The sequence below is a fragment of the Natator depressus genome, chromosome 8 (genome assembly GCF_965152275.1).
Source record: "Natator depressus isolate rNatDep1 chromosome 8, rNatDep2.hap1, whole genome shotgun sequence".
NCBI classification, from domain to species: Eukaryota; Metazoa; Chordata; order Testudines; family Cheloniidae; genus Natator; species Natator depressus.
The window spans coordinates 77,074,647-77,102,460 of record NC_134241.1 but is presented as its reverse complement, the minus strand read 5'-3'; the positions used below and the strand labels follow the sequence as shown (position 1 = coordinate 77,102,460).

At 41.2% G+C, this 27,814-nt stretch overlaps 1 protein-coding gene across 1 annotated transcript; it reads left to right on the top strand.

The window, feature by feature from the left end:
* Positions 1 to 577: 577 nt before the first annotated feature.
* LOC141993014 (calcium-activated chloride channel regulator 2-like) lies at positions 578 to 26,870 on the top strand. Its single transcript, XM_074962355.1, has 15 exons — positions 578 to 748; positions 2,080 to 2,217; positions 3,684 to 3,834; positions 5,177 to 5,275; positions 6,158 to 6,266; positions 7,383 to 7,551; positions 8,403 to 8,630; positions 12,441 to 12,668; positions 13,707 to 13,884; positions 15,524 to 15,630; positions 18,928 to 19,152; positions 21,054 to 21,324; positions 23,670 to 23,840; positions 24,769 to 25,008; positions 26,331 to 26,870. The coding sequence occupies exons 1-15, from the start codon at positions 578 to 580 to the stop codon at positions 26,741 to 26,743; spliced, it is 2,898 nt and encodes a 965-aa protein (XP_074818456.1). The 3' UTR covers positions 26,744 to 26,870.
* The last annotated feature ends 944 nt before the right edge of the window (positions 26,871 to 27,814 follow it).

Sequence of the window (27,814 nt, the reverse complement as noted above, 5' to 3'; positions counted from 1 at the left end):
TGCCCCTGTACGTAATGATTTTGGAAGTAGACAGCTGCTGCGTTCTACTGGATATCTGGATCATCCTCCAGGCTTTAGCCCACTTCCAAACAGATACAAACATGCCCCACGCCTTTAATGGTGTTTCCCACTCCTTCCTGTTTCAGCTGATTCTGCAGGATGCACGTACAGGTCATGACAGCTCTGCCATCCTCGACTTTCACGCTGCCGCTTTCTCCCCTAGGTGATTGGCTTCAGGGCAGTTGTAAAGCTGGCGCTGCAGGGATGGGGCTGTTACGATCCCCAGACCAGAAAGATTGGGGATTTCTCTCGCGCGCACTAATCTCTGCTCCTCCTGCCAGGGCGGGGGTGGTTAGCAAGATGCTCTCTTGCTGCTCCCACTGCGGGAGGGAGTGGAGAAAAACGGGCGAGCAGGTTAGGAGCCCAGCCGAGGGTGCGGTGAGCCGGGCCAGTTCCTAAACCGCCCTGCCCCGCTCCACAGAGGGGCCGCGCTCCTCCCCAGTCCTAGCTAGTGAGCTCGGCATCGTGCAGGCAGGAGGGCCAGTGTGCGGGGTGTGAGTCCCCCGTTGCCTGCGGGATGAGCTGCGGAGAGGGGGCTGCTGCGGCAGGCTGGCTGCTGGCGCTGCTGCTCACTCTGGCGGCGGCCCGGGGCGCTGCGGTGCTGCTGCGGGGCAATGGCTACGATGGGCTGCTTGTTGCGATTAACCCGCAGGTGCCAGAAGACGAGAAGCTCCTCGCAAGCATCAAGGTAAGAGGCCCCACGTGAGGCCTCAGTTCTGCTCGAGCTCCTCCTGCAGTACAAACCGGTTTCCCTGCAGCTTGAACAGTCCTATAGCTCACCCCCCAGAGTAGCACCAGTTCAGTAAGGCAGCAGCAAGCCAGTGCAATGCTGGGTTGGACTAGTCAGTTTATTGGCACACAGGCTCACTCTGCTTACACCCCCTTTGGCCTTCACCTCCCCTTGTGGGCTGCAGAAATGTCAGAGCTGAGCGTTTTTGTTTTTAAAAAGTCTGACCCTCCCCTAGGTTTTCACAAAGTATTTTTCACTGAAAGCTGCAAGGAATTCCTTGTTGCAAGCTCACAGGAATGAAGCAAACTCCTGACATTAATGGTGCTGGGTATTTTTAAAAAAGCCATGTGCAGTAATACACCAGTAACTGTGTTTCTGTTGATGAAGTTATTGCCTAGGTATAGATTCAAATAAAATGCACATGGGGTGGCCCTGCGGAAGCCCAGGACATAGGGTATCACAATTTTTTTAGATAAAGACATCTGCTCCCAGAATCATAGTGAAGAAGTTCTATGGCCTGTGTTATAGTGGAGGTCAGACTAGATAATCACAACGGTCCCTTCTTGCCTTAGACTCTGTGAGTCTATGATGCGTTTAGTATTTTGCCAGCACGTTGCTGCTACATTAATATCCAGGTGTTCATCTGAGAAGGTGTGGCCTTCAACAGGCCCAGAGTTTCAACATGAAAGGGAATCTGCAGTAACAGCTCCAAAGCCAGTTGTTCTCCTAGTTCCACTCCTGACTGATATTGTGAAAGTTAAGGCAATTATAATTGTCCAGACAAGTCCAGTGCAGTATGTATGTATAACCTGTTTCAATAAAACTGACTTTAAGTGAGACTGTTCAAGCTTAATTTATACCAGCAAGTTGCACAAATGTTACGCTTTATTGTTTGTAGTTGTACTTATCACCAAAAGGTGGTGTGACTAGTGGGTGAAGCCGAGGAGCAGGAGTCAGGTCTCAGTTTCTGGCTCTGACACTGATTCCCTCTGTAGTCTTGTTACGACCCTTATGTGGCTCAGCTTATCAGTCTGTAAAGTGACAATAACAACATTTAGTTTAACCTCACAAAGGTGGTGTGGGATTTCATTCACGTTTGGAAAGAAAAATTGCAATCCTTGGATGAAAACGCTGTAAAAATGTGAAGTAGCCTCATTATATTTTCTTCTTCTGATTGTCCAGTAACTTTTCTACAGCTCTTGCTGTGCATAGTAACATACACCACTGACCTAATGCCCCAGTGACTCCAGTAAGTTTACTGTTTTCTTTTTATTTCATTTTATTACTAGGAAATGATAACTGAAGCTTCTTTTTATTTGTTCAATGCTACACAAAGAAGAGTCTATTTCCAGAATATAAAGATTTTAATACCTGCTACATGGAAAGCAAACAATTATGGGAAACCAAAACATGAATCATATGAAAAGGTAATATTTAAAGCCTGTCTTAGAAACTGAAGTACTGTCATGAGCATGTTTTAAAAGTGAATGTTCCTTTTACCCCAAGGACTCTAAACATCCATTTCCACCATTGAGTCTGTCCCCTCCCCATGCCAGATACACACCCTCCCCCCCAGCCCACAGTGTGCAAAAGCTACGTCACAGCACCAAGGACCTGCTGTCTGCTCCTCTTCTTGCCCCCTTCTTTCACTCTCAACTATTTGGATGGCAAGAATGAAGGCTCATTAAGGCATTTCTGGATTTGACTTCCCCTTGACTGTCCTGTCTACAGCTGAGGATGCTGCTCACCTACAAAACCTCTGGACTATATCAGTATTCACAAGTAAAAAGTCACCCAGTGGGCAGGCTTGCTGTTCTGTAAATCCCACTTAAGTTTGTAGTTTGTGCACATTCCTTCATGCCCCTTGATAGCATTAAACCCAGAGATTCTCTGAATGTTTTTGTTTGCCTATACCTACAGTTGGGGCAACTTCAATCTTCCCTACCAGTGTTATACAGCAGTGGTTCTCAGCCAGGGGTCCAAGGACCCCTGGGGATCCGCGAGTAGGTTTCAGGGAGGACTGCCAAGCAGGGCCAACATTAGATTTGCTGTGACCCAGGGCAGAAAGCCGGAGCTGAAGCTGAAGCCTGCGCAACTCTAGCTTCACAGGGCCACCTGTGGCATGGGGCCCCGGGCAGTTGCCTTGCTTGCTACCCCCTAATGCTGGCCCTGGCTTTTATATGCAGAAAAACAGTTATTGTGGCACGGGTGATCCATGGAGTTTTAATAGCAGGTTGACGGCGGTGAGTGGGAGGCTCACAAAGAAAAAGTTTCGCTTATTACTCTTGGCATATGTTTTCTGACTGGGGGGAAAATATTAGAGAAAAATAAAGAAAAACTTGTTTGGCTAATTATTTGAATGAATGTTATCAATACTAGGCAAAAATAATATTAAAATGATTTCCAAAATAAGTTAATGTGTTTCTACTGTCACAGAGAGATAGAAAGTGTAAAACAGCACTTTTGAAAGGAAGAAACTGGCTACATACTAGAAAGGAAACAAGTATGAAAAGAGTATTATCAAGAAAACTGCACGTGTTATAGAAGTATTTGCTGGACTGTGGTGTCTCTGGTTATTGCTATATGTACAGTGACTGATTCTTATTTGCCTTAAGGCCATTTTACACATGGTAGTCATGTAAGGAGGCCTGAGTATGAGTATAAATGTAATTTTCTCCCACTTTAAGTCCCCTTTATTCTCCCAGAAAAGTGTAATGTGGCCTTAGTGTAAATGAAAGTAAGACTCCGAATGTTTTTGTTTATGATTTGTATTGTAATAGCACTTAAGGGTCCCAGTCACGGACCAGGACCCCTTTGTGCTAGACGCTGTACTTACACAGAACAAAATATTATTACACTTAATTCATTAAATATGACGTTTTTGTAATTTTAGGCAGAGGTCATAGTTGCTGCTCCTTATTGGAAACATGGAGATGAGCCATATACCCTACAATATGGAGAATGTGGAAGCATGGGAAAATATATACATTTCACACCTAACTTCCTAGTAAATGATTATTTGATTGATGTCTATGGATCACGGGGTAAATTAACTAAATTATTCTTAATTTTCTGTTTTTATTCTCAGTTGTGTTCAGCAAAAGAGGTGTATCTGTGAGGATTCTCTATATAATAGGTGCTGTCACTTTCACGTGTGTAGAAGTGCAATTACTAAGTATGCCAAGAGTCGTAATAATACTCGGTACTTGTATTGCTCCTTCCATTTGAAGATCTCAGATTGCTTTGCAAACATTAATAATGCCTCACACCACTGTGAAGTAGGTTATTAGGATCTCAGCACTTTGCAGGACTGAAATAATATTTCTCCCCCTCTCCCCGCCCAAAAATACACTTTCTGTAGAGTAGCTAAACAATAGTCCAGGTTTGCCTCTCCTCAAATGTGTGGCCAAAAAATCATAGAAATGTACATGCGGTCATATATCTAGTCGATTCTCTCTGCACCAGGGCATGCTTAAATATACCTATATCATCCCTATTTAAAATGATAGACATGATGAAATCCAGAGATAAGGTGGGTGAGGAAATTTCTTTTACTGGACCAACTTCTGTTGATAAAAGAGACAAGCTTTTAAGCTCAGGTCTGAAGAAGAGTTCTGAGAAGCTTATCTCTTTCACCAACAGAAGTTAGTCCAGTAAAAGTTACCTTACTCACTTTGTCTTTCTCATATCCTGGGACCAACATGACTACAATAACACAGCAACCACTTGTGACGTCCAACCAATTATAAATATGGAAAACTGATAGTATTCCAAAAATTATCTTTATCAAGATTATCCACTCATTACATGGGACATGAAGTTAATTTTGTTAAATGCAAAAGCACACATTGAATGCAATGATATCAATGACATAGATAAGTATTCATAAGGCTAAAAATGCTGAGTAGTCCCACTGACTTCATTGGGACTACTTATGTGATTAATGCAAGTCAGGTTTGGAGAAGTACTTACTGGGCTGGCTATGACAATGTTACCTCTTTCTCCTCCTAATAATTGACTTTCATGATTCATGGTTGTGCCACTTGTGAGCTTCCAGGTGATCATCTTTGCAATCACTTATGTGAGTGCCTGAGTAAGGGTTTGCAAGACTTGAGTCCATGAAAGTTAAAAAGTCAAAGAATGCTGAAGTTAAGGTTGTCATAGTAATATTAATTCATTTGCATCACATTATATATTCAAGCATACATGAAAAAGCTTAACTAGTAATCTAAAATATCATATATGTGTAATTGAAGACAAGTTAATTTTATCATGAGCACAAGGTAGGGTGTGAAACTGTCTGCCTTTGACTCAGAGGAGGCAACTAACTTGGGATCACTTCAATGGGAGTTAGATCTGGCCATTAACCTCTCTGTTTCTTTCAAGCATGGAAAATTAGAGCCCAAGCTGAACTTGGATTGTTTTGGTTGGCTGGAGTTTTTTTGAGCAATTCTCTTCTGAAGAAAGTCTGTCAGTCGAATAATGGTGTGTGAAAACTGTGGAAATTATTGAAAACTTTTTTCCGTTTCACTTTGGGTAAGACTGCTCCCCAAACACAGAACTCACATGATGAGCGTGGGGATGAGTGAGTGCCCATTGCAGAGAGATTGACTGAGAGATTTAACTTTTCTGTGAGTTTCAGTTCAGTGACTTTTTTCCATCAAATAGATGGGAAAATTCAAAGCCAAATTAGCTGTGCAATGGGCCCATTTTCAGAAGAAAATGCGTGCAAATTTTACACATAAGTACCATGTCTGAATTCGTAATAAAATGAAAAAAATGGAAAATTGCATAGTTGAACCCTTTGTTGCAAATGTTTCACAGATGTCTCTCTAGGAAGAACTACTTGCAAACCCTATGTTAAAATTGTATAGGGATTTGCTTTTGCCCCATTCCCTTGGCACCTAAAGAACTCAGTTCACCTAACAGAAAATCAAGTACTGGTGCTTGGATGCATCAGGAACCTTAAGTCTTTAATTACTGTTTATTGTGCACCTTCTTACAATTTCAATGCATATTTAAAAAAAAAACTCTCATTCCACATCTGTGTCACTATAGGTTTAGTGCAAGCCCAGATATATAATAAAGTTAGAAGGTGATTTTCAAAGAAATGAAAGCCAAGATTTTCAAATGAGAGTGTCTAAAGTTAGCCATATTTAAGCACCAATATAAGTGGCTTGATTTTTTTTGAAAAATATTGAGCACCCACTCTCTCACTGTTCCACAGTGGGATTTGCTGGGTACTCAACAATTCTGACCGTTACTATACATCTTTGCTGGTTGGTTTTATGTACAGTGATCTGCAATGACAAACAACTAGAATATATCTTACAGTACCCCTTCATTTTCCATGTACTATTCCCACAGGTAGAGTTTTTGTCCATGAATGGGCCCACCTTCGATGGGGGGTATTTGATGAGTATAATAATGAAAAGCCTTTCTATATAACGGGACAAAATCAAGTTAAAGTTACAAGGTAATCTATCATTTTACTCTTTTAAATTCCAGTTCTGATCGGCTTTAGAAATATGGGTTTCAGTAGGGTACCAATCTGGTTTGTTTCTGTAAACTTCTCAAGTGTCTCTTTTTCTCTTCGTGCCCATTTCACCCCACATAAAAATATCCTACCTACACTAATTAATGCATATGAATTGTGTTAATTATTCTCCTTTCCTTGCTCCACGTTGCATTTTCCTCTCTTAACACTGTTGTGGTTCGTGGTTTGTCAAGGACACTGAGCCTGATTTTCTACTGCATTGTTCCTGTAAGACTCAGAATTACTCTCAGTCTGGAGAAGCAGAGGTTTAGCAATTCCCTTTCCTGTCACACCCCCTGCCCCCAGCTATTTGACTGTCTGTCCGCTGCCTGTTCCTTTTCTCTGCTGCCTCCTTTTCTCTCTTCCCACTTTTTCTCTTTCCATTTGCCTAGTTGTCTTCTCTCTAATCCCTCCCAATATTCTGCAGGCCCCATTCTTTCTTCCAGAGCTTCTTGTGCTGGGCTAGTTATTCCTCACCTTTTCTTTCATTCCTGCCTCAGAACTGGTACCATCACTGCTACGTGACCTGCTCTCGCCCACTGGGATTGTCTCTGTTTCATCTTTTTTCTCCATGCTGCCTCTCTTCCCATATGCCAGGGCTGGATTAGAAAAAACAGCAACATGTTTTTACTTGTTAAAACTAGCACATTTTATCTGGAAGTCATTGAGAGACTATAACCATAAATCCACATGAAGCCATTTTAAGGCAGTCACTTTTCAGAATGAAGTATTAACCATGAAATGCGTGAAAAGCAAGAATAAATTCTGCAAGATTAATATTTTTGATTCACTCAATGGATTAGAGTGACTGAGGAATCAAAAATAGTAGAACTGGTTCTTCCTTGTATATTCCATGCTATGCTATGGAATACATTTCTACAAAAAACACCTCTTCAAACACATTAATTGTGTGTAACTCATTAAGGCCATGATCCTGCAATTAGGCTCTGCCGAGTGGACAACTGTATCATTAAAGTCAGGGTTCCCCTCATACCGATAATTGGGGCCTAACTCCAGTCAGGAAGTTCTAAATTATAAATATTCTTTCATTTCCAGATGTGCAGCTGACCTTACAGGGATCTATGTCTGTGAAAAAAAATCCTGCACCGAAGGAAATTGTGTCATTAATGAGCTGACGGGACTTTTTAAGGAAGGATGTGCATTTATTCCTGAGAGAACTCAAACTGCAAAGTCATCAATAATGTACATGCAAAGCTTATCATCTGTAAGTATAATCACATAAAAACAGATTTTTCTACAATCCACTCTACAGTTGCAAACATTAGACTTTATCCTTCTTTTAGAAATGCTAAGTTTGTTTAAACCTTTATCTCAGTAAACAAACCATTAAAAACATTGCTACCAATGAATCCTGAACTGTTTTCTATCTACTGATGTCTCAATTATATATGATAGTCCATAATAAAAATCTAGAATATCTTTTGGACCCCTGGCATATTTCACAAATCAGACTCTACTTTTCAAACTATTATAGAAATGTATGTTGTATGCATTTGTGGATGTCACTAAACTAGGATTATATAAGTAATGTTAAAAGAAAAGGAGTACCTTAGAGACTAACCAATTTATTTGAGCATAAGCTTTCGTGAGCTACAGCTCTGTAATCCTTACTCAGGCAAAAGCTCCAGTGATTTTCATTGGAGTTTTGCATAAATAAGGACTGGGCTCAGATTTTCAGTTTACTCATGATGTCTTAAATAATGCTTCTTACATGGCACTGGCATGCTGGACATGAGAGGGAAACACACTGCCTAAGCAGTAATATTAGATCAGAGGCCTTTCTGTGGGGCTGCAATAGTCTAGTGGATTGGGCACGTGACTGCGTGAGAGAATTTCTAGGTTCCTTGCCGCACTCTGCTGCTAATTTGGGTAGCTCATTTAACCCGTGTCAGTGCCTCAGTTATTGCGTTGGTAAAACAGATATAATAAAGTTAACTGAAAGGGCTCCTGTCTCCTGTAGTAAAAGGCACTATATAAGTCCAAATTATTATTTTTCTTACATCAGTATTTGTATTCTTGTGTTGCTGGCTTTATTTATTTGTTTCCCACTTCTAGGTGGTTGAATTTTGTAATGAAAGTAACCATAATAGAGAAGCTCCCAATCTGCAAAACAGAATGTGCAACTATCGAAGCACATGGGATGTAATAATAAGCTCTATGGACTTTAATAACACCCTTCTAAGGACCAACATCAGCCTACCACCTCCTCCTACCTTCTCATTGCTACAGAAGAGAGACCGAGTGATCTGTTTAGTTCTTGATGTTTCCCACAGCATGAATGGGGTAAATTGTCCCTCAGAAATATATCTATCTGTTTATTGTAAACACATTTGACTTGTTTACACTGTACATTGAAACACTTTAATCTATACTAACCTGGGACTATTTTTGCTGAAGAAATTTTCTATCCTGTTACGCGTGCCCACGCGTGTTTAAAAAACAACAAAAAAACGTGTATGGTAGTGATTATTATGGCTAAGATTTAGTCACGGTTATTTTTAGTAAAAGTGAGGGACAGGTCACTGGCAATAAACAAAAATTCATGGAGCCCCTGACCTGTCTGTGACTTTACTAAAAATAACCGGGATCAGGGCTAAGTAGGGGGGAGGAATAGAGTCTGGGGGGGACCCACAGGCCGAGCCCCCCCTCCCCGCCATGGCGGGGGGCACAGCTCCAGTTCCAGTGGCTGCAGCGGGAGGTGCAGCCATGGGGAGCACACAGCCCCCACTCTGGAGCTGGCTGCAGTTGTCAGCCGGGGGTGCGCGGCTGGGGCTGCAGCTCCTGCCAAGACCCAACTGCGGTGGGGTGGGGTGGGGGAGGGCGCATGGCCCTGGGACTCAGCAAGGGGGGTGCACAGTCCCCGCTGCAGCCCCTGGTGGAAGCCGCGGGGCTGGGACACAGTGGGGGGCACAGCCATGGGGAGTGCACAGCTCCTGCTCTTGAGCTGGTCGCAGCTCCTGGACAGGGGCTCACAGCCCAGCTGCAGCGTTTCCCGCCCCAAGCCACAGGGTGGAGGCTGCTTCCAGGGCAGGGATGCACAGTCCTAGATGGGAGAATGAAATTCAAAGACTGAAAACTGTGGTAAAAATGTCAAAATTAGCCTCTGATTAGCCTCAGTGTTTGGGTGTCCAACTTTAGGCAAGATATTGTTAGTCGTGGTGAGAAGTCACAAGTTCTCTTGGATTTTAATGGGTGCTTACTATCTACGAAAACCAGGGCCAAGGTATCACAACCAGGCACTCGAGACACCTAAGATCTAAGGTCACTTTTAAAAATGTTTCCTTTTCTCTTTACTCCCCCAAATAAACAGGAACCCAAACCAGTAGTCCCTGACCCCAACCCGTTCAAATGTTGGCTATGTTTGGATTTAGAATGCGTGACCCGTTGCCCCATTTTCCAGGTTATGGATGTAATTGGATCCAAAAGGTGGAAAAATATTCTGCTTCAAAAGATTTCTGAAGCAGAAATTAAGTCCCACTCCTAGCCCTGAGGTGGCTCCCCCTGTTAAGAGCTCAGCTAAGAAGCCCTTTATATATAAGCTATCTGCATATAGCAGTGGTTCTCAACCTATTTACCCCTGTGGGTGGCTCTCAATGTATTATGTGGGCCACAAGTGATACTCCCTGTATAGCCCTGGGGATGTCACATGGGGTGCAGCTGTGTGCTCATTGGGCGGCAGGTTGAGAACCACTGACATATAACAGATATACATGGCTTTTATGCAGAACTCTTATAATACATGCTATTCTTTCAGGCTCCCACTTATGGTTGCTGCCATTTTCTTGGGTTCTGTCCTGCCAGTGGGGGGTTGCTGGAACAGGCTAACATTTCTTCCAAGAGTACGTCTACACAGAAAGTGTGCTTCCCATCTTAGGTAGAGAGACACGTGCAAGCTCTGCTCCAAACAGCATAATAAACAGAACAGTGTAGCTGGAAGTAGCACATGTGACTTGAGTACAAACCTGCCCAGACTCTCTGGGTGCCTACTTGGGTGGTTAGCCTGATCTGTGCTACCCCTAGGGTTGCCAACTTTCTGATCGCACAAAACCAAACACCACTGCTGTGCTCCTTTTCCGAGGCCCCACCCCTGCTCACTCCATCCCCACTCCCTCCATCACTCACCCTCCCCCACCCTCACCCCCAGCCCAATGAAAGTGACACGGGATTGGGGTCTGGAAGCGGGTGAAAACCCTGGTTGGGGGTGAGGGCTCCTTGATGGGGCCAGAAATGAGGGGTTCAGAGTGCGGTGGGGATCCCTGGGCTGGGACAGGGTGTTGGGGTGTGGGAGGAGATGAGGGCTCTGGCTGAGGGTGTGGGCTCTGGGTTGGGACCAGAGATGAAGGGTTTGGGGTGCGAGGGGGGGCTCCAGGCTGGGGTGCGGGCGGGGGTGCAGGCTCCAGGAGGGCGTTTTGGGTGTAGGAGGTGATTCCGACCTGGGGCAGGAGATTAGGGAGTGTGGGGTCCAGGAAGGAGTTTGGGTGTGGGAGGGGGTTAGGGTTGCAGGCTCCGGCCAGGCAGCACTTACCTGAGGCAGCTCCCGGAAGTGGCCGGCATGTCCGGCTCCTAGGTGCAGGGGTGGCCAGATGGCTCTGTGTGCTGCCTGTCCTTGCAGGAGCCACCCCCGCAACTCCCATTGGCCATGGTTCCCGGCCAATGGGAGCTGCGGGGGTGACGCTCGGGGCAGGGTTTGCATGCAGAGCCTCCCTGGCCACTCCCTGCACCAAGGAACCGGACATGCTGGCCACTTCCGGGAGCCGCTTGGAGCCAGGACCAGCAGGGAGTCTGCCTTAGCCCTGCTGTCCCACTGACCGGACTTTTAGCAGCCCAGTCAGCTATGATGACCAGAGCCACCAGGGTCCCTTTTCAACAGGGTGTTCCGGTCAAAAAATGGACACCTGGCAACCCTAGCTACCCCTGGCTACACTGCTATTTTTAGTGTGCTATCTCAGCCAGTCTGTCTACTGGAGCTGGGAAACATGATGCCAGCTGCACTGTAAATATACCCTGAGAACTGTAGCAGCCTGGCACTCCTGACTGCTAGCACTACCCACACTCATCTCACCATTACCTTGTGTCCCCACTGTCTGTCTGCTCTATACATCTCTTGTTTCTCATAATATGCTTAGATTGTAAATTCTGTTGGGGGCAGGAACTGTATTTTTGTTATGCATATAGGGTGCCTACTAGCACAAGGCCCTGCTTTCTGACTGGGGCCTATAGGCACTGCCACAATACTCCTACCGCTGCTAATTTTAATAAAGTAGAACTACAAATCCCAGAAAACCTTGCCCTGGAATCTATTCCCCCTGGTGTTTTGTGTGTGAGGGAGAAGGGTCAGCTGCCATGTTGATAGAAAATATGCCCATTGGAGTACGAAGAAGTATGGGGGTACTTTTAATCCCTTAGGGTCCCATTTTTTTGCTTCCAATCAAGAAAGGAATTCCTTCCCATCTCAACTGATTCCCTCTCACTGTTTAACTGGACTACTACAGGCAGGAATCCTGAGCTGCTTTCCTGCAATCAGCCCACCGGCCAGCCTCTCACGACTCTACCATGGCTGCCCTTCTACTAAGTGAATAAGAAACCTGCTAAGGCAATATCTAATCTAACTCCCTTTTCTTCACTGAACATGACAGCAGGCAGCTGGGACCATCTGTAAATACCTAGGACTGTTCCAGCCAAACCAGGGCTGTTACAGCTCTGTGATTTCCATTGACTCCGTTAACGTAAGCGGAACAGGGATTGCCTGTGTAGCTGATCCTGTACCAGACTTCGTACTGCAGGGCTCATTTGTTTCATCCCGCCTTTGGGGTATAGGCTGACATAGGGGGTTTTAGCATTTGACTATCCTGCTGCTAGGTAAAGCTGATTGATCTGCAAATTTTGGTTTTGTAATTTTAAATAATTGGTATGGCATGCAGAGCCTGTCCCTGTGCACCTTTTATTCTAAATTGAAACTAGTTTTTGAATATGCAGTATTTTATGCTGTTTTTCTCTAAGATGCTGTCCTTTTCAGCAGATAATTTAGAGGTGCCTGGTTTCATTATTGTGAATTATTAATAGCACTGTTTGCTTTGAACGTTTTATATATAGGATGATCGGATCAATCGACTGCGTCAGGCAGCAGAATTGTATCTACTGCAAGTTGTTGAAGACAATTCCTATGTTGGTATTGTCACCTTCAATAACGAAGGAGAAATCAGAAGTCAGTTGCTTCAAATAGTCAACAAGGACATACGGAAAGAGCTTGCTTCTTACCTACCTACTGCTGCACCTAGTGGAGGAACAAACATTTGTGTGGGTCTGCAGCTGGGATTTGAGGTGAAGTAGTACAAGCACTGTTTCTGTTTGCATCACTTGTGAAGTCACTAATTATGAACATTTCTGGGTTTTTGTTGCTATATCAAATGGAGTCTGTTGATTTATAATGTTTTTAAATAACTTTTATTGGTTTTCCACTATACATACCATACATTTACAGCCTACTATCATAATTAATAAAAATTGGATATTTCAAGTCAGGGTATTAGGTTTTTTTAAAAATAACTTTTTCCTTTAATTAGTTTACATTGCACAGTCATTCATAGGCTTAATGATCTGTATTTTAACATGCAATTTTAGAACTAGAAATCACCCAAATGAAAAGTTTCTGAACTTTCCAAAACTCTTTCATCTACTGTTGAAAGTGCAGTTCTGCTTTGATAAGTGATTAAACAGCAATGGTACTACTTGCTCAGCAGACCTGCTCCCTGTATGTACTCAGAGTCATATCTGCCAACACTAATGACTAAAATACATTTAATTCCATTATTTCTTGTGCATCAACAGCTCCAATCAGTTGCACCTATACAAACACACGGAAGGTTACATGGGTTTAGCCAAGAACATAATTTGGCCAGCAAAATCTTTATTACTGGTGGAGGTGAATTAAAAGGAAAGAATTCAGCTTGACATTCAGAGTCAGCAGTGTTGATGGATAAAAATAAATACAATAAAAAACAGCTGAGCACATTTGATATGGAAATCCTTTGAAAGAAAACAAGCCTAGAACCCCTGGATGCTATTTAATGGTATTTGTGTCCTGCACAAGTACACTGGGAAGGGGGTAAAGTTGAAGGGGTTCCCTGTGCTCATTCCTTCTGAAGTTTACCTATACAGGACATTCTTAATTTAGGCCATATTATTTCTTTGCTTCATAACATAATGGATACCAAATGCAGATAAATTGATGAATATAAGGGCAGTTGCATTATGTTTGCTTTGATATACTTTCTCTTACAATCCCATTTTCCTGTACCTGAATGTGCAGAGCATATAATGTACATTTTTTCATATTAATACTTAGTGCTCTATTATCAGGTGATTAAAAACCAAGAAGGAAATATATATGGTTCTGAAATTATATTACTGACAGCTGGAGAAGACAGTGGGATAATTGAATGCTTTTCTAACGTAATTAACAGTGGATCGATCATTCACACCGTTGCTCTTGGCCCATCTGCTGCTAAAGAAGTTGAACAATTAGCCCATGAGACAGGTAAAAAAAAATTTTTTTTTAAACAAACTATGTCCCCAGTCCCGTAAACACTTTGCTCAAGTAGTAAAGTAAACAGAGTAAAGTTAAGTAAATATGTAGATGTTTGCTTGCCTGTGGTGCTGTCCCTCTTGTGTTTGTTTAAAGCAATCTATGGTGGTCTGCAGTGTTGTTGTAGCTGTCTCTCTTAAACAATCTGGGCAACTATGTAGGTAGTCTCACCATACTCCGAAGGGACTACCACTAAAAAATACTGCTTTTGCAGAGCTGAGCTGATAATTCATAATGAGTAGTTTATGTCAATTTTTCCCTTTTTTTTTTCTGTTTGAAACGTCCATGAGCAGACTTCAAGACTCTCACATTTAAACATTATTCAAAATTATTTGCAATTTTCTTATTCCTATACAATTGCTCACTAACAGTTCGTTCCAAATATTTAACATACTGATTTTTGTGTTGCATTGGTAAGATAGATAAGTCATGTGGTAATGTTTCTTTTCCTTGATTGGATGGCTTATTTAACTAACTCACATGGCTAGACTCTGAGTATTTTAACAGAATATAAAAATGAAAATTGGATTTCAGTGAATAAAGAAGCCTCAAGCTTAAAATTCCATTTTCCATCTCAACCACTTAGATGCCTGAGATCACTGGGACAAACTGTATGAGTAAGGTCCATTTGTCATAGGTGAAATTAACCCTTGTGTGGAGGGCCAACCCAAGGATTGAAGTGGGACTTAATGTAGACCTTGTGTTGGGCCTCTTTACAAAGGTGAATTTTATTCCATGTGAATGTATGTTACAGGGTCAGATCCAGGGCCTAAGTTCTAAGTTTCCAAAAGTGAACATTAATTTTTGGTGCCTCAGTTTTTGCGTAGCCATTATTACATGGTTAGGGTTGCATAGTCTAATCCCTACTCACACAAATAGCCTTATTAAAGCCAAAGGGTCTAATTATGTAAGAACTCACCAGCATGAGTGAGGGCACCAGCATCTGGCCCTTTGTTTTAAACTGGGCACTCACAAATGGAGGCATGCAAAATCATTAGTCACTTTTGAAAGTGCTGATCACCCATACCTCTGTTTTAAATCGGTAGGACCGTTGGGGGCTGAACACCTTTGACAATTAGGCCAAATATGTCTAAAGCTACTGGGCACTAAAAAAATTGTGACGTCCATAAAAATGAGGCCACTTTTGGAAACCTGGCCCTAAATGTCTAAGCAGGGTCCAATCCTGTAATCCTTATTCATGCAAAAAGCCTTCGTCACAAGTTGTCTCATTTAGTAAGGCTAAGAGGATTGGGTCTGTAATGCAGTTGGAATGCATCCTGTAAATAATGTAAAATGACTACTATGATTTTTAAAATAAACAGAGTCATTAAGAGATGATACGTTCAGATTGTCACTCTGATGAGATCTATTTTGAAAGCCATGGGAGAGCTTTTAGTCACAAGGCTGTTAAAGTCCCTTTTTATGTTGTGTAGCAATTCTCATGTTTCTTTGAAAATGTTGGGCTAAGATTCTTGTGGTGAGTTCATTGTATATCAGTTAAATCTGGGATCGTATATCAAGTATGTCAAAAGACTCTACAATAGCTAAAATTGAGTTTCTGTTACAAAATAAAAACCATACTCTATTTCAGGGGGCTTAACGTTTTTTGCCTCAGATAGACTGGACTCCAATGACCTAATTGATGGTTTCAGCGCAATTTCATCAGGGAGTGGAGATACTTTCAGTCATTCCATTCAGGTCTGTCTTGTAACCAGTTTTAATGCTTTGGTTTCCCAGTTTATTGACTAGCACTGCAGCATTAGTAAAACTTTTGTATGATACTGTATACATTTATTTTGAAAGAGGCACAGATGTAGTAATTAAGGCAAACCAGTTCAGGCTAAATAAGAATTGAACCTCCTGTAAGGTTTTGATCAATTCACAAACCCTTCTTTTTCCCCTTTGCATCTTTCCTACCTGTCAGCCCACAGCAAACTTCTCTAACCCTCCCTTTGCTGTGACCACCACTCTCACCTTTACAGGACAGCAGATGGGCCTAGCTGGGTTTGTGCTAGGCACCGGTCTGTCCACTTTGAGTTCTTGTACAATGTGCTGTGCTTTAGCATTTTACCACAAGCTCTGCACCATGCTAGAGCACATGCACTTCTTCATATGGAGGTGTGCAACGGTTTGCAGCAGGTTCAGCTAGGCACCATGCATCACCTAGTGGTACAAACAGAGGCTCAAGAGGAGAGAGAAGTGTCTCCACCATGAGCTTCTTTTGTCGGTGTGCAGAGAAGGGTATGGAAATAGATTACCAAGAGTTCCATCTGAATCAAACTTTTTAATCATATCCAGTGTCATCCTTACTACTAACAACATTGCTGTAGAACAACGTGACTATGCCCGCATCTGGAATATTGAATACAACTTTGGTACTCTGCAGTATAAAGTAGATATTGTAGAGAAGAGTCAACAAAGTGTAACTAGAAAGCTCTGAACACTGAAGGATTTGTCATACAAATAGATATGAAGGAATCTGAACTTGTAATACAGAAAAACAAAGAAGCTTTTTTAAAGGTAATGTGCTAATGATTTAAAGGAGGAAATATGCAGATACTGTCAGAAGAGTGGGATGTACTAGAACATTGACTCTCAATAAGAAAAGGAGGATATTCTGAACACACAATTATGCCCAATCCTCAGCCGGTGTAAATAAGTTTAGCTTCATTGAATATGGGCATCTGTACAGATAAAACATGTGCTGCTCTAACTACCCTCCCAGTGTGGATGAAGATACACCAGTATAAAAGTGTTTACACTGATACAGCTATTCCCACACTGGAAAAGGAATAAGCTATCCCAGTATAAGACACCTTTATACCAGCTTAACTGAGTCCACACTACAATTGTACTGGTATAACTATTTTGGTAAAATATCCCATCCCCTGACTTTCAAGTGTAGACCAGGCCTTAAATGGAGCGATAGTGATTTACACCAACCGAGGATCAGTTCCATAGTAATTTATAATTAATAAGGCTAATAAACAGCTACAGCAGCAGAGACAAAATGGAAAAAAATGCCCCGTTCCTTGATCACTTTCCAGTTATCACAAGATTAGGCTAATGAGAACTAAACAATGACGTCACAGTAAACAGAAAGGAAAAAGACCATCCAGGAACCATGGCACACCCAAAGAATGGGCACCTATCTCCTCCCAGCTGTCTTTATTTTTATGCCTTACTCCACACTGAGCTCTCTGTCAGCACTCAACAAATAATTAATAACACAAGAGGCCTTTTCCAGCCCTAGTACTTGCCTTATGTGAAAGATCACACGAGTACACCAACTCCTCCATATTTAGACAGCCAAAGAAAGTTTTTTTGCAATTGACTGAGCAACAGTATTCTTAAGTCCTATTACAAATAACACTGCACAAAGGAGTGCTACATTCTAGGAGCTCTGTATTTTAAGAGCATAAGAACGGCCCTGCTGGGTCAAACCCATGGTCCATCTACCCCAGTATCCTGTCTTCTGACAATGGCCAGTGCCAGATGCTTCAGAAAGAATGAACAGAACAGGGCTATGTATTGAGTGATCCATCCCCTGTCATCCAATCCCAGCTTCTGACAGTCAGAGGCTTAGGGATTGCATGCGTGACCACCTTGGTTAATAGCCATTGATGAACCTATCCTCTATGAATTTATTGAATTCTTTTTTGAACACAGTTCTGCTTTTGGCCTTCACAACATCACCTGGCAACAAGTTCCACAGGTTGACTCTGTGTTGTGCAAAGAAGAAGTACTTCCTTATGTTTGTTTTAAACCCACTGATTATTAATTTAACTGGGTGACCCCTCTTCTTGTGTTATGTGAAGGAGTAAATAACACTTCCTTATTCGCTTTCTCCACACCATTCAGGATTTTATAAACCTCTCTCATATCCTCACTTTTCTAAGCTGAACACTCCCGGTCCTTTTAATCTCTCCTCATATGGAAGCTGTTCTGTACCTGTAACCATTTGTGTTGCCCTTCTCCGTACTTTTTCCAATTTTAATATATCTTTTTTGAGATGGGGCAACCAGAACTGCATGAAGTGTTCACAGTGTGGGCATAGCATGGATTTATGTAGCGGCATTGTGATGTTTTCTGTCTTCTTATCAATCCCTTTCCTAAAAGTACCTAACATTCTCGTAGCTTTTTTGACTGCTGCTGCAAATTGAGCAGATGGTTCTTGGAGAGCTAAACAGTGGCGCCAAGATCTTTCTTGAGGGTAACAGCTAATTTAGACCCCATCCTTTAATATGTTTTGTTGGGATTGTTTTCCAATATGCATTAATTTGCATTTATCAACACTTAATTTCATCTGTCATTTTGTTGCCTAGTCACCCAGTTTTGTGAGATCCTTTTGTAATTTTTTGCAGTCAGCTTTGTAACTTTTGCATTCCCCTATCTTGAGTAATTTTGTATCATCTGCAAACTTTGCCACCTCACTGTTTTACTAATTTTTCTAGATCATTTATGAATATGTTGAGGAGCACGGTCCAGTACAGATCCATAGGGGACCTCGCTATTTACCTCACTTCACTTTAAAAACTGACCATTATTTCCTATCCGTTGGTTCCTATCCTTTAACCAGTTACTAATCCATGAGAGGACCTTCCCTCTTATCCCATGGTTACCTACTTTGCTTAAGAGCCTTTAGTGAGGGACCTTTTCCAAAGGCTTTCTGAAAGTCTAAGTACACTATGTCCACTGGATCATCCCAACATATATTTGAGCTTGTCAGAAATTCCATCTAGTAGAGGGAATTGTGTGCACCATTTTGGAAAGAAAGCCATTGGGCCTGAATATCCTTTCATTTATACCAGTGTAACTTCTCAGATTTCAGTGGAATTACTGCTAAAATATGCTCAGAGCAAGAGGGAAAATTATGAAGACAAATGTCTTACGAAGTATTTTGTCCTATTTAAGCATCAGATTTTATTTTTAAGGGTAAAATGGAAGGTTTTTTTTTAATCTAGTAATTCTGGTTTTATTTTTTTTCTCTGGTAGATTGAAAGTGCTGGTGAAAGGACTGAGAGCTGTAAGCTGTTTAGTAGGACAGTGATGATTGATAGCACAATAGGAAAGGATACCTTCTTTGCAGTAACGTGGCAGACCGCTGAACCACCAAAGATCACTCTCCTTGATCCCAATGGAAAAAACTACACCAATAAGGACTTTGAGGTTAATACAGTGTTGCAGGTAGCTCGTCTCCAGATTCCAGGAATTGCAGAGGTAGAAATTAACTTCTCTCTTTTGTCATTTGATCAAAACCAAATAATTCGTGTGAAACATGAATTATTTAAATTGCATTCGCATATGGAATAATTGAACAGAATGCGATATGATGACTCTGCCACATTGCAATTTCATGACCTTTTGTTTTACCCACTGAGCTGAAAAATAGGTCTCTTTAGATTTAAAAGAGACTTTAAAGCTTATACTCATTTTATTTTCACTTCCTTTACAGTAGAATTCACCTCCACATCCCCAGCTCCTCACTGCTATGCAGGGGGTCCATTTTCTTCCTTTTTATTTCTCTGTCTGATATGTAGCACCAAAAGGATTGAAATGATTTGTTAAAATTTACAAAGCCATAATTGAAAAGAACCTGTACTTTAAAAACATCAAGTTAAAAGGCTCAAGAACAAAGGAGAAGGAGAGAGACATCTCTAGAGTTGAAAAGGAGCATGTGAAGACTGAACTAATCCAGCATGTGTAATTCCTTTTGAAACACTCACAAAATTAGTGCATGTTAAAGTTGCTAACAAGATTTGTTAAAACAATGACATCCAGTGCATCAGATTTTTGTTAAAATTTTATATATTTCCTAATTATTCTTCTGAGCACTCAGACTCCATGAGACGAGAGGTGCTGAATTTTATAACAATGAAGGGCATGAATCTGTAAACCCTTCTTCACAGGAGTAGCCCTTACTCATGTGAGTAATCCATTGAGGTCAAAGGAGACTACTTCAATGAGTAAAAACTACTCATGTGAAAGGCTTTTTAAAATCACACTCTGTAACAAATTCTGTCACTCTTAGTCATGTAGAGTAATATTTACTCAATTATTTAAACAAGGCAATTGGAAGGGTAAGGTACTCAGCACGAGTAAGGATGTCAGAATCAGGCCCAAAATTAAAATCTTTGATCACTGGGGGGTGTTGGATCATATTAAAGAAGTTCTGTATTAAAATCACAAATGAGTTTGATTCCCCATAGTTTAAATTCCAGGGTATTACTAATTAAGAGGTCTCTTGGTTTTTTGTTTTGTTTTTTGTTTCTCTCCCTCTATGTGTGAAACCTGCAAGCTGCTAATTGCGTTAGTACATTCTAAGACAGAGTCTGTTCTCAAAGCAATTCACACAGAGAGAGACTCAAAGCAATACTCTGTAACAACAGAAACAGCACCAGAGACTCCCTGCCCTTTTGTTGTATTAACAATTGTGATTAAAATAGAGATAGAGGATGTATGTGGATGGATGCTTGGTGTGGATAATAACTGAATGATCAGGGAGGTGCCAGCCTAAGAATCCAGTGTCCATCGGCTGAAGAAGGCGTCAAGTGGAAATAACCAGAGGACCCCCGGAGGGCAGACTGGAATCCATCCAACAGCCTCAAGAATGGGAGAACCGAAGAACAAGATAACATCTAGCAGCACGGAGCCGTCAGGAATGTGCCATCTGCTGATTGATTCAGCAACAGCATGATGAAGCAATTCCCATAGACTGGCATGGTAAGAAATTCCTATAAAAATGGACTCTAGAAAGTGAGAACTTTGGGGTCTGATTCTGCAAACCATCTTCCAGGAGCATCAGATGAGCATCTGAAAAGGCCCTGCTCCCTCCTCATGTCCGGGCCACCTGGCCAGTGGCTTGGCATGAGCAACTCTAAGGCTGGTAACTATATGATAACAACTTTGCAGAACCTGTGTGTGTGTGTTTGTATGAATGAATGTGTGAATAAATATGAGATTGAATGGAATGTTATAGCTATAACTAACTGCTTACTATGATTCTTTCTGTATCCACAATAAATGTGGTATTTTGCCTTTTCCCCTTTAATAAGATCCTGCTGGTTTTTATTTTATTGGTATAACAGGGGGTTCTTTAATTTTAAAATATTGTTTTTCAGGTTGGGGAGTGGACCTACGCTCTCATGAATACTCACCCGTCCCCTCAAGCTCTAACTATGACAGTGACTTCCCGAGCAGCAAACTCTACTATACCTGCAATAACTGTGAAAGCCCACATGAGTAGTGATAGAAACGAATACCCTAGATCGATGGTTGTTTATGCACGAGTCAGTCAAGGACTTTCACCTATTCTTGGAGCAAATGTAACTGCCATTATCAAACCAGGGACTGGAGATCCAATTATCTTGGAACTTTTAGACAATGGTGCAGGTAACGAGGCTGTTGTGACACATGTTGCAATTTTACAAAATAAAATCAAAGGGCTATCATAATTGCTAATTTATTGTATGATTTTTAAACAATGTGCTGAGAGATATTGGCCCTGATTTCAATCTCACTTACATGAATGCAACTGACATTAGTGGAATTACTCCTAGTTTAGGTTCCTATTCTGCAAAGCACTTCAGCATGCACTTAATTAAAATCATGTGAATAGTCCCACTGAAGTCTTAAGAGAGTTCTGGTGTATATTGTATTTGACTGAGGGCCCAGTCCTCTACTCCCCTTCAAATGTAGGGACATGGATAGTGGTCTGCGCTTGTAGTATCAAGCCTTTAAGAGCCAATAACGCCAAACACACATTACTTCTCAGTAATAAGTATTTGCAGGATCAGGCCCTTAAACTGTTAGCTCCTCAGGGCAAGAAACTTGAGCCTGATTCTCCAGTGCCTTGCACCTGGTGCAATCGTTTGCGTCCATGTGAAGTGGATGTAAAACATCACCATTCTGATTTAGTAGCATTCACACCCATTATACATTTGCTTTGCACCACTTTAAATGACTATGTGAGGTGCAAGGCACTGATAAATCAGTCTTTGTCTATGTATTTTGTGAAGTGATGATATGTATCTTTGTGCTGCACCATACTTATTATAAAGGCTTTCTATAGACAGTTGGTAATTATCACTTCATAATTTTATTGACTGACATTTCTATACATTGGAAGGTGATTTATACATTGTTTTCTTTTGTGTAATTATCTAGCATTTACTGCTGTGATGAATCTAATCCCAGTTACATCACCACTTATTTAATTTACTCATTGCTGTCATCCTTCAAGCTAAGGCCCCAGTCAAAATCCAGTTGATGTCACTGGGACTCTATGTGGAAATAAGAGCCCATGCCTGAAAATCCCTTTGTAGGACTGAGACCTAAGTGTTTGTTTGCAGCTTCTCCTCTGGACCTTTATTTATTTTATTTATTTATTTATTTATTTATTTCCCTGCCCCCAACCTCCTCAAATGTCCCTCAGAGCGGCTAGCTGTTGCTTCTGAAATGACACTTAGCTTCTTGCTTCTGCAGTGTGTGGCAACTGAATCTGCTGTAACAATTTCTGAAAGCACCGATTATATGTGAGAGGCACCCAGGAAAAGTAAAGATTTTAATGTGAATGGTGCTCTTGACTTGTCCTCTGTTATATGCAATTTGTGTGACTACACTTGCTACTGAATCGTACACACATTTGGCTTTTTGGCATCTTCAGCAATTTTAATGTTGTATAGCCAGGGGAACAAATGTGCTCTGGGCTGTCTTTTGCTGGTATAGAAGGCCTTCCAGAACAGGCTGTAACTAGGGTTTTATTTATTTATCAAGTCATCACCTGCCAACGGTGATGTGCTACCAACAATTAACAAGGGTTCCCATAAAAATTTTACACTGCGAGCAATGTGCTTACAGGAAGGAAGTGTGAGGGAATTAGGAACCAATTCTTTCTCATAACCAGTGAGAAAGAAGGCACTACCAATTGGCTCACAAACTTTAGTTACCTGTGCTTTAATGGAAATGGGTATACTTACTTAATGAAAAATGTGTTACGTATAACTGATAGTGTAGCACAGGAGTTTTTTGAAGTGTTGGTTGTGGATGAAGATTTAAATGGGGATAATCTGGGAAATTTCTTGAAAATATCTATTGTGTGGTGCATTCCAAGGCAAAATGTATGTTCTTTGTGCAGCCCAGGGATCTGTTCTCTCCGAAAGCGATAGGTTAGCCATATACAAAAAGGGAATAAACTCCATCATAAACAGAAAAATCATCCCAACCTCCCTTCAGTCTTTGGCAGAATTTTAATAAAGACCTCCCTGGAGCTCCCTCCAGTTGCATAACCGTGCCTGTTGAAAGCACAATACCTGCATTGTTGTCTTTTAACTGAGCAGTGTGGTTTGATCGTGTGGCCTTTTTCTGACAGTGGTCTGACTTTGGCTCACTTAGCTTTAATGATATAGTTGTATGATCATCCATGCTGGGAAGCAATAGGCCCAGGAGATGAAAATCCCTTAACTCTTCCATACTGAGAAATCAGCTGTTCCCTCAGTCAGCATCCCTCAGGGTGATAAGCAAGCATTCTAGCTTCCGACTGCATTCTTTTGGTCACTTTATAAACAGCCTGTGCAAAATTATTCTCTGATTTTGTACAGCACCAAAGTCAATGGAGTTGCATGGGCTATAAGTCAGAACAGAATTTCCCTCCATCCCTGCCTTTTAGTTTCCTTCTAACAATGAAGAACGAACTAATGCAGTAATTTCTTTGTGCTAATTCTGTTTTTTCTGTCTAGGGTCAGACATTGTCAAGAATGATGGTGTCTATTCCAGGTACATCTATTCTTTTTCTGAAAATGGCAGATACAACTTGAAAGTATGTGTTCAACGAGCTAGCAAGACTGTCAGACCATACCCCATAGTGCCATGGAGTCATTCTATGTATATACCCGGTTACATAGAAAATGGTAAGATGGAGTAATGCGGTGTGAGGCATGTAAAACAAACTTCATTGTGGATACACTGGAATAAATAACTGCATCACATTCTCTCAAACACTGTTAAAGGGCATTAGAGCATTGGCATCCTTGGTAAGAGATCTTCATAAGTATAAGGATCTGCCCAGCTGGATGATATTAGTTTTGGATGCTTTTCAGAAATTGTTTTAACTAAATTCTGCCTTTTCTACACAGGAACAAAAAAGGGGTAGCTAAAACCAGTTTAAAGTAAGTTTAAAACCATTATTTCTAGAACACTACTTTCGTAATGTAGATGGCACCCTAGAAGGAATAAATCCACACGGATTTATGTTTTTGCCTATGAAAAGAGCAGATGTTGGAAGTTCTCCTGCCTCTACATCTGTAAAGTGCCATGTACCCCAATGGCACTGGAAAATCATAATCAATCATCTTACATTCAGAATTGTTATAAAGGTTTAGCAAATGTCAAACACTTAGCATTTTATGCTGAGTCCCAACAACTTCACTTAGGTATTATTTTCATTCTCATTAATTCAGTATTCTTGAAGATACAGAGCACATACTATGGAGTGATTCTGGTCTCTCAGCTCCACTGAGTTCAATGGAAACAACAAGGAGTCCGGTGGCACCTTAAAGACTAGATTGGGGAGGGGGGTTACCCACGAAAGCTTATGCCCAAATAAATCTATTAGTCTTGAAGGTGCCACCGGACTCCTCGTTGTTTTTGTGGACACAGACTAACACGGCTACCCCTCTGATACTTGAGTTCAATGGAGTTACTCCTGATTTACAGCAGGATAAGTGAGATCAGAATGGGGTCATTATATCTTCAGACCTCAATAATGTGAAAATATTGAGACAAGTTCAGTTGTGGGTGAGGTTTTATGTTAGTGTTTTTTTGTGTATGTGGCTGTAGGTAAGATCCAGATGAACCCACCAAGACCCTCCGTTATCAGTAATGAAGATATTCAAACCACAGCTGGTGGCTTCAGCAGAACAGTCTCAGGAGGCTCCTTCATAATGTCTGCAGTTCCTACTAGACCCCATAATGATGTGTTTCCACCATGTAAAATTATTGATCTTCATGCCAGAACAGCCAACGATATGATTATTTTATCATGGACAGCATCAGGGGATGATCTTGACCAGGGGCAAGGTATGTTCGATGGTTTGTCGCTTGTCATCTGATTGCAATGAAATTGCAGTGATGGAAACAAATTTTCGCTGGTTCTGCTTAACTCTGCTCACAAAAACTTGCAAGCACAACCAGAGAAAACACACCTTTTTTTCAAGTGTCTGTACAGGTTTTGCCTGTGCAAACCAATATGCTTCTGAAGCATGAGAGCAAGTGAAGAAACTTTCTGAAATTTTTACCCAATATTTCTACGGTGTTGATATGCAAAAAAAAAATAAAAAGGTCATTATGAACCAGTATGCTATCTATAAATGACCTATATGTGCCATTCCTGTCACTCAGCATGAAACACAGCACACAAAAGATTTTTGGGAATTTGATTCTATTGAAGTCAATAGGAGTTTTGCCATTAACTTCAATGGGGCCAGGATTTCACTCCAGGTTTTGGGGTGATTTTGGACTAATTAGGCCAGTGCATTTTAAAAGAATTGCAGAAGTGGTGGCTTTACCTTCACAATATTGTGCAAACCAACACGCTTCTGAAGTATGAGAGCAAGTGAAGAAACTCCAAGAATTTGACCCAATATTTCTGTTGCTTTAGTATGAATAAAATGTGATTACGAACCAGAGTTCACCCATAAATAACCTATATGAGTCATTCCTGACACTCAGCCTGAAACATAGTACACCACACAAGTCCCTGGGGAAATCTGATTCTATTGACATCAGTAGGAGTTTTGCCATTAACTTCAATGGGGCCAGGATTTCATTCCTGATTTTGGGGTGATTTTGGACTGACTTGGCCAATGGATTTTGAAAGAATTGCAGAAGTGGTGCTTGCAATTGTGATGGGAGGTCTTACCTTGACTATAGTGTCGTATTGCTTTCTGAGCAGCCACAGAAGGGAGCCATGTGGTCTCCAAATGTGAAGGGAGAGAGTGAAGTGAAGAGCGAAAGCCTTTGACTCAATAATTTTGCTGTAATTTTACCACTTTATTCTAGGCTGAATTGAGTGAAATTGGTAGGGCTGCGAGGCTTTGGGTGAGGACAGAATTAGCCCATTCTGGCTATTAATTCCAATGTTGTGAATCTTTGTCTTCAGTGAGATTTCAAGTTCACAAATGTTTCCTCAAGTCTCCCTCAAGTTAGCAGAGCAAGTGTTCTGTTATGGGATCTGTCCAGCATGCAACCTTCACTATTCAGATGGTTGAATAGGGTAACTGGAATAGGTGCTCACTTGTGCTGCTAACAATTTGACTGCTTCTAAAGGAACAGATCAACAGTTTTAATTACAGGGTTAAATACATGCTGTATAATTTCTATTGACATATTTCCATTTTCAGCTGCAAGTTACGAAATAAGAACAAGTGAAAGTCCTCTGGAACTAAGAGACAACTTTGATAAAGCTATTCTGGTGAATACTTCTGATCTGACACCTCAGCATGCTGGGTACAAGGAAATATTTGTATTTAAACCAGAACCTTTTGCAACAGAAAATATCACCATCATCTATGTGGCTGTACGTGCCATTGATAAAGCTTCCCTGCACTCTGATGTATCCAATATAGCACAAGCAGTGAAGTTTGTTCTCCCAATGGATTATCTCACTGGTAATATTGAGTACAGTGTTTCAAGGATAGCGTTGCTTGGATTTGGGTTATTAACAGCAGTTTGCCTTATTACAAGTGCAACCATATGTGCTTTAAAGAAAAAGAAGAAAGTGGTTATCACAGAAACAGCAACAACTCTACTGTGACTTAAGGTGAAAGTTTGGATGATGTCTACTTATTTTTCTAGTAGCTGTTTTGATTGTTTTTTCACAAGCTACATAAAAATAATTGCTCTAGTGCAGAAAAGGGTGTATAAAAATAATTGTAAAGCCATAATGCAGAACTGTATGAAACTGCTGTGATTTAGTAGCAGTATCATACTGCATGTACACCTCATGCCTGAATGGTCTGGTCCAATTAAAACTACATTATATGTACTGCATATATGCACCCTAAACTCATGCCACTAAAAGCTTTATGCCACTTGATCACATATTTTTATGTATACAGTATGATGAAAAATCTGTAATTAAATTATCTCATTAAATGCCTTAAATCTATATGCAAAGGAAGACGTTCAGTGAGGTTTCCTGCAGCTGCCTATATGGTGAACCTCTTTATAATTTAGCTCCCAAGCATGTCATGGCATCCAGAGGGAACAGTTGTTTAGAAGTGCACCCATTTGGAGGATGTGCTGCGGCAGGAAGGAGCTTCATGCTGGTCCTTGCCTGATTCCTGGTTCACTGACAGCAAAGTACCATGTTTAGTGGGGACTAAAGCACATGAGTGAAAGAAGTTTCCCAGGAATGCTGCAACCCAAGGAGCTTGTTCACTGAGAAAATGCAGCTGCAAATCTGTTTTCACCATTTGGAGTCAAACTCTCATAAAAATACTTGCATGAGTTTGGAACCATTGAACCTCAAAGTTAGACATGAGTCAGTCTGAACTCAAACGGTAACTTAAACTTAGTCCACACACCCCCTCTTTTGCCCATTTCTACTAGAAATCGAGGTTTATAAGGCAAACAATGAGCTGTTAACTGTATCGCTGCATGTACATTACCATGATACCGGTTCCAAAATGTCAAAGAGATTTCAAGGCAGCCTCTACATTTGTGCCCATTATTTTTCATAGAAACTGTTGCACGTATAAAAAGTGAATGTGCTTGTGAATCCTTTTTCTGCCCACTGTTCATAAAAAAACCTGTGCTTTGTGCATGCGTAAAATTTGAGGGTGTCAATTTGGAGAAGATTTTAAAATGTTTTCAAAAAACGTAA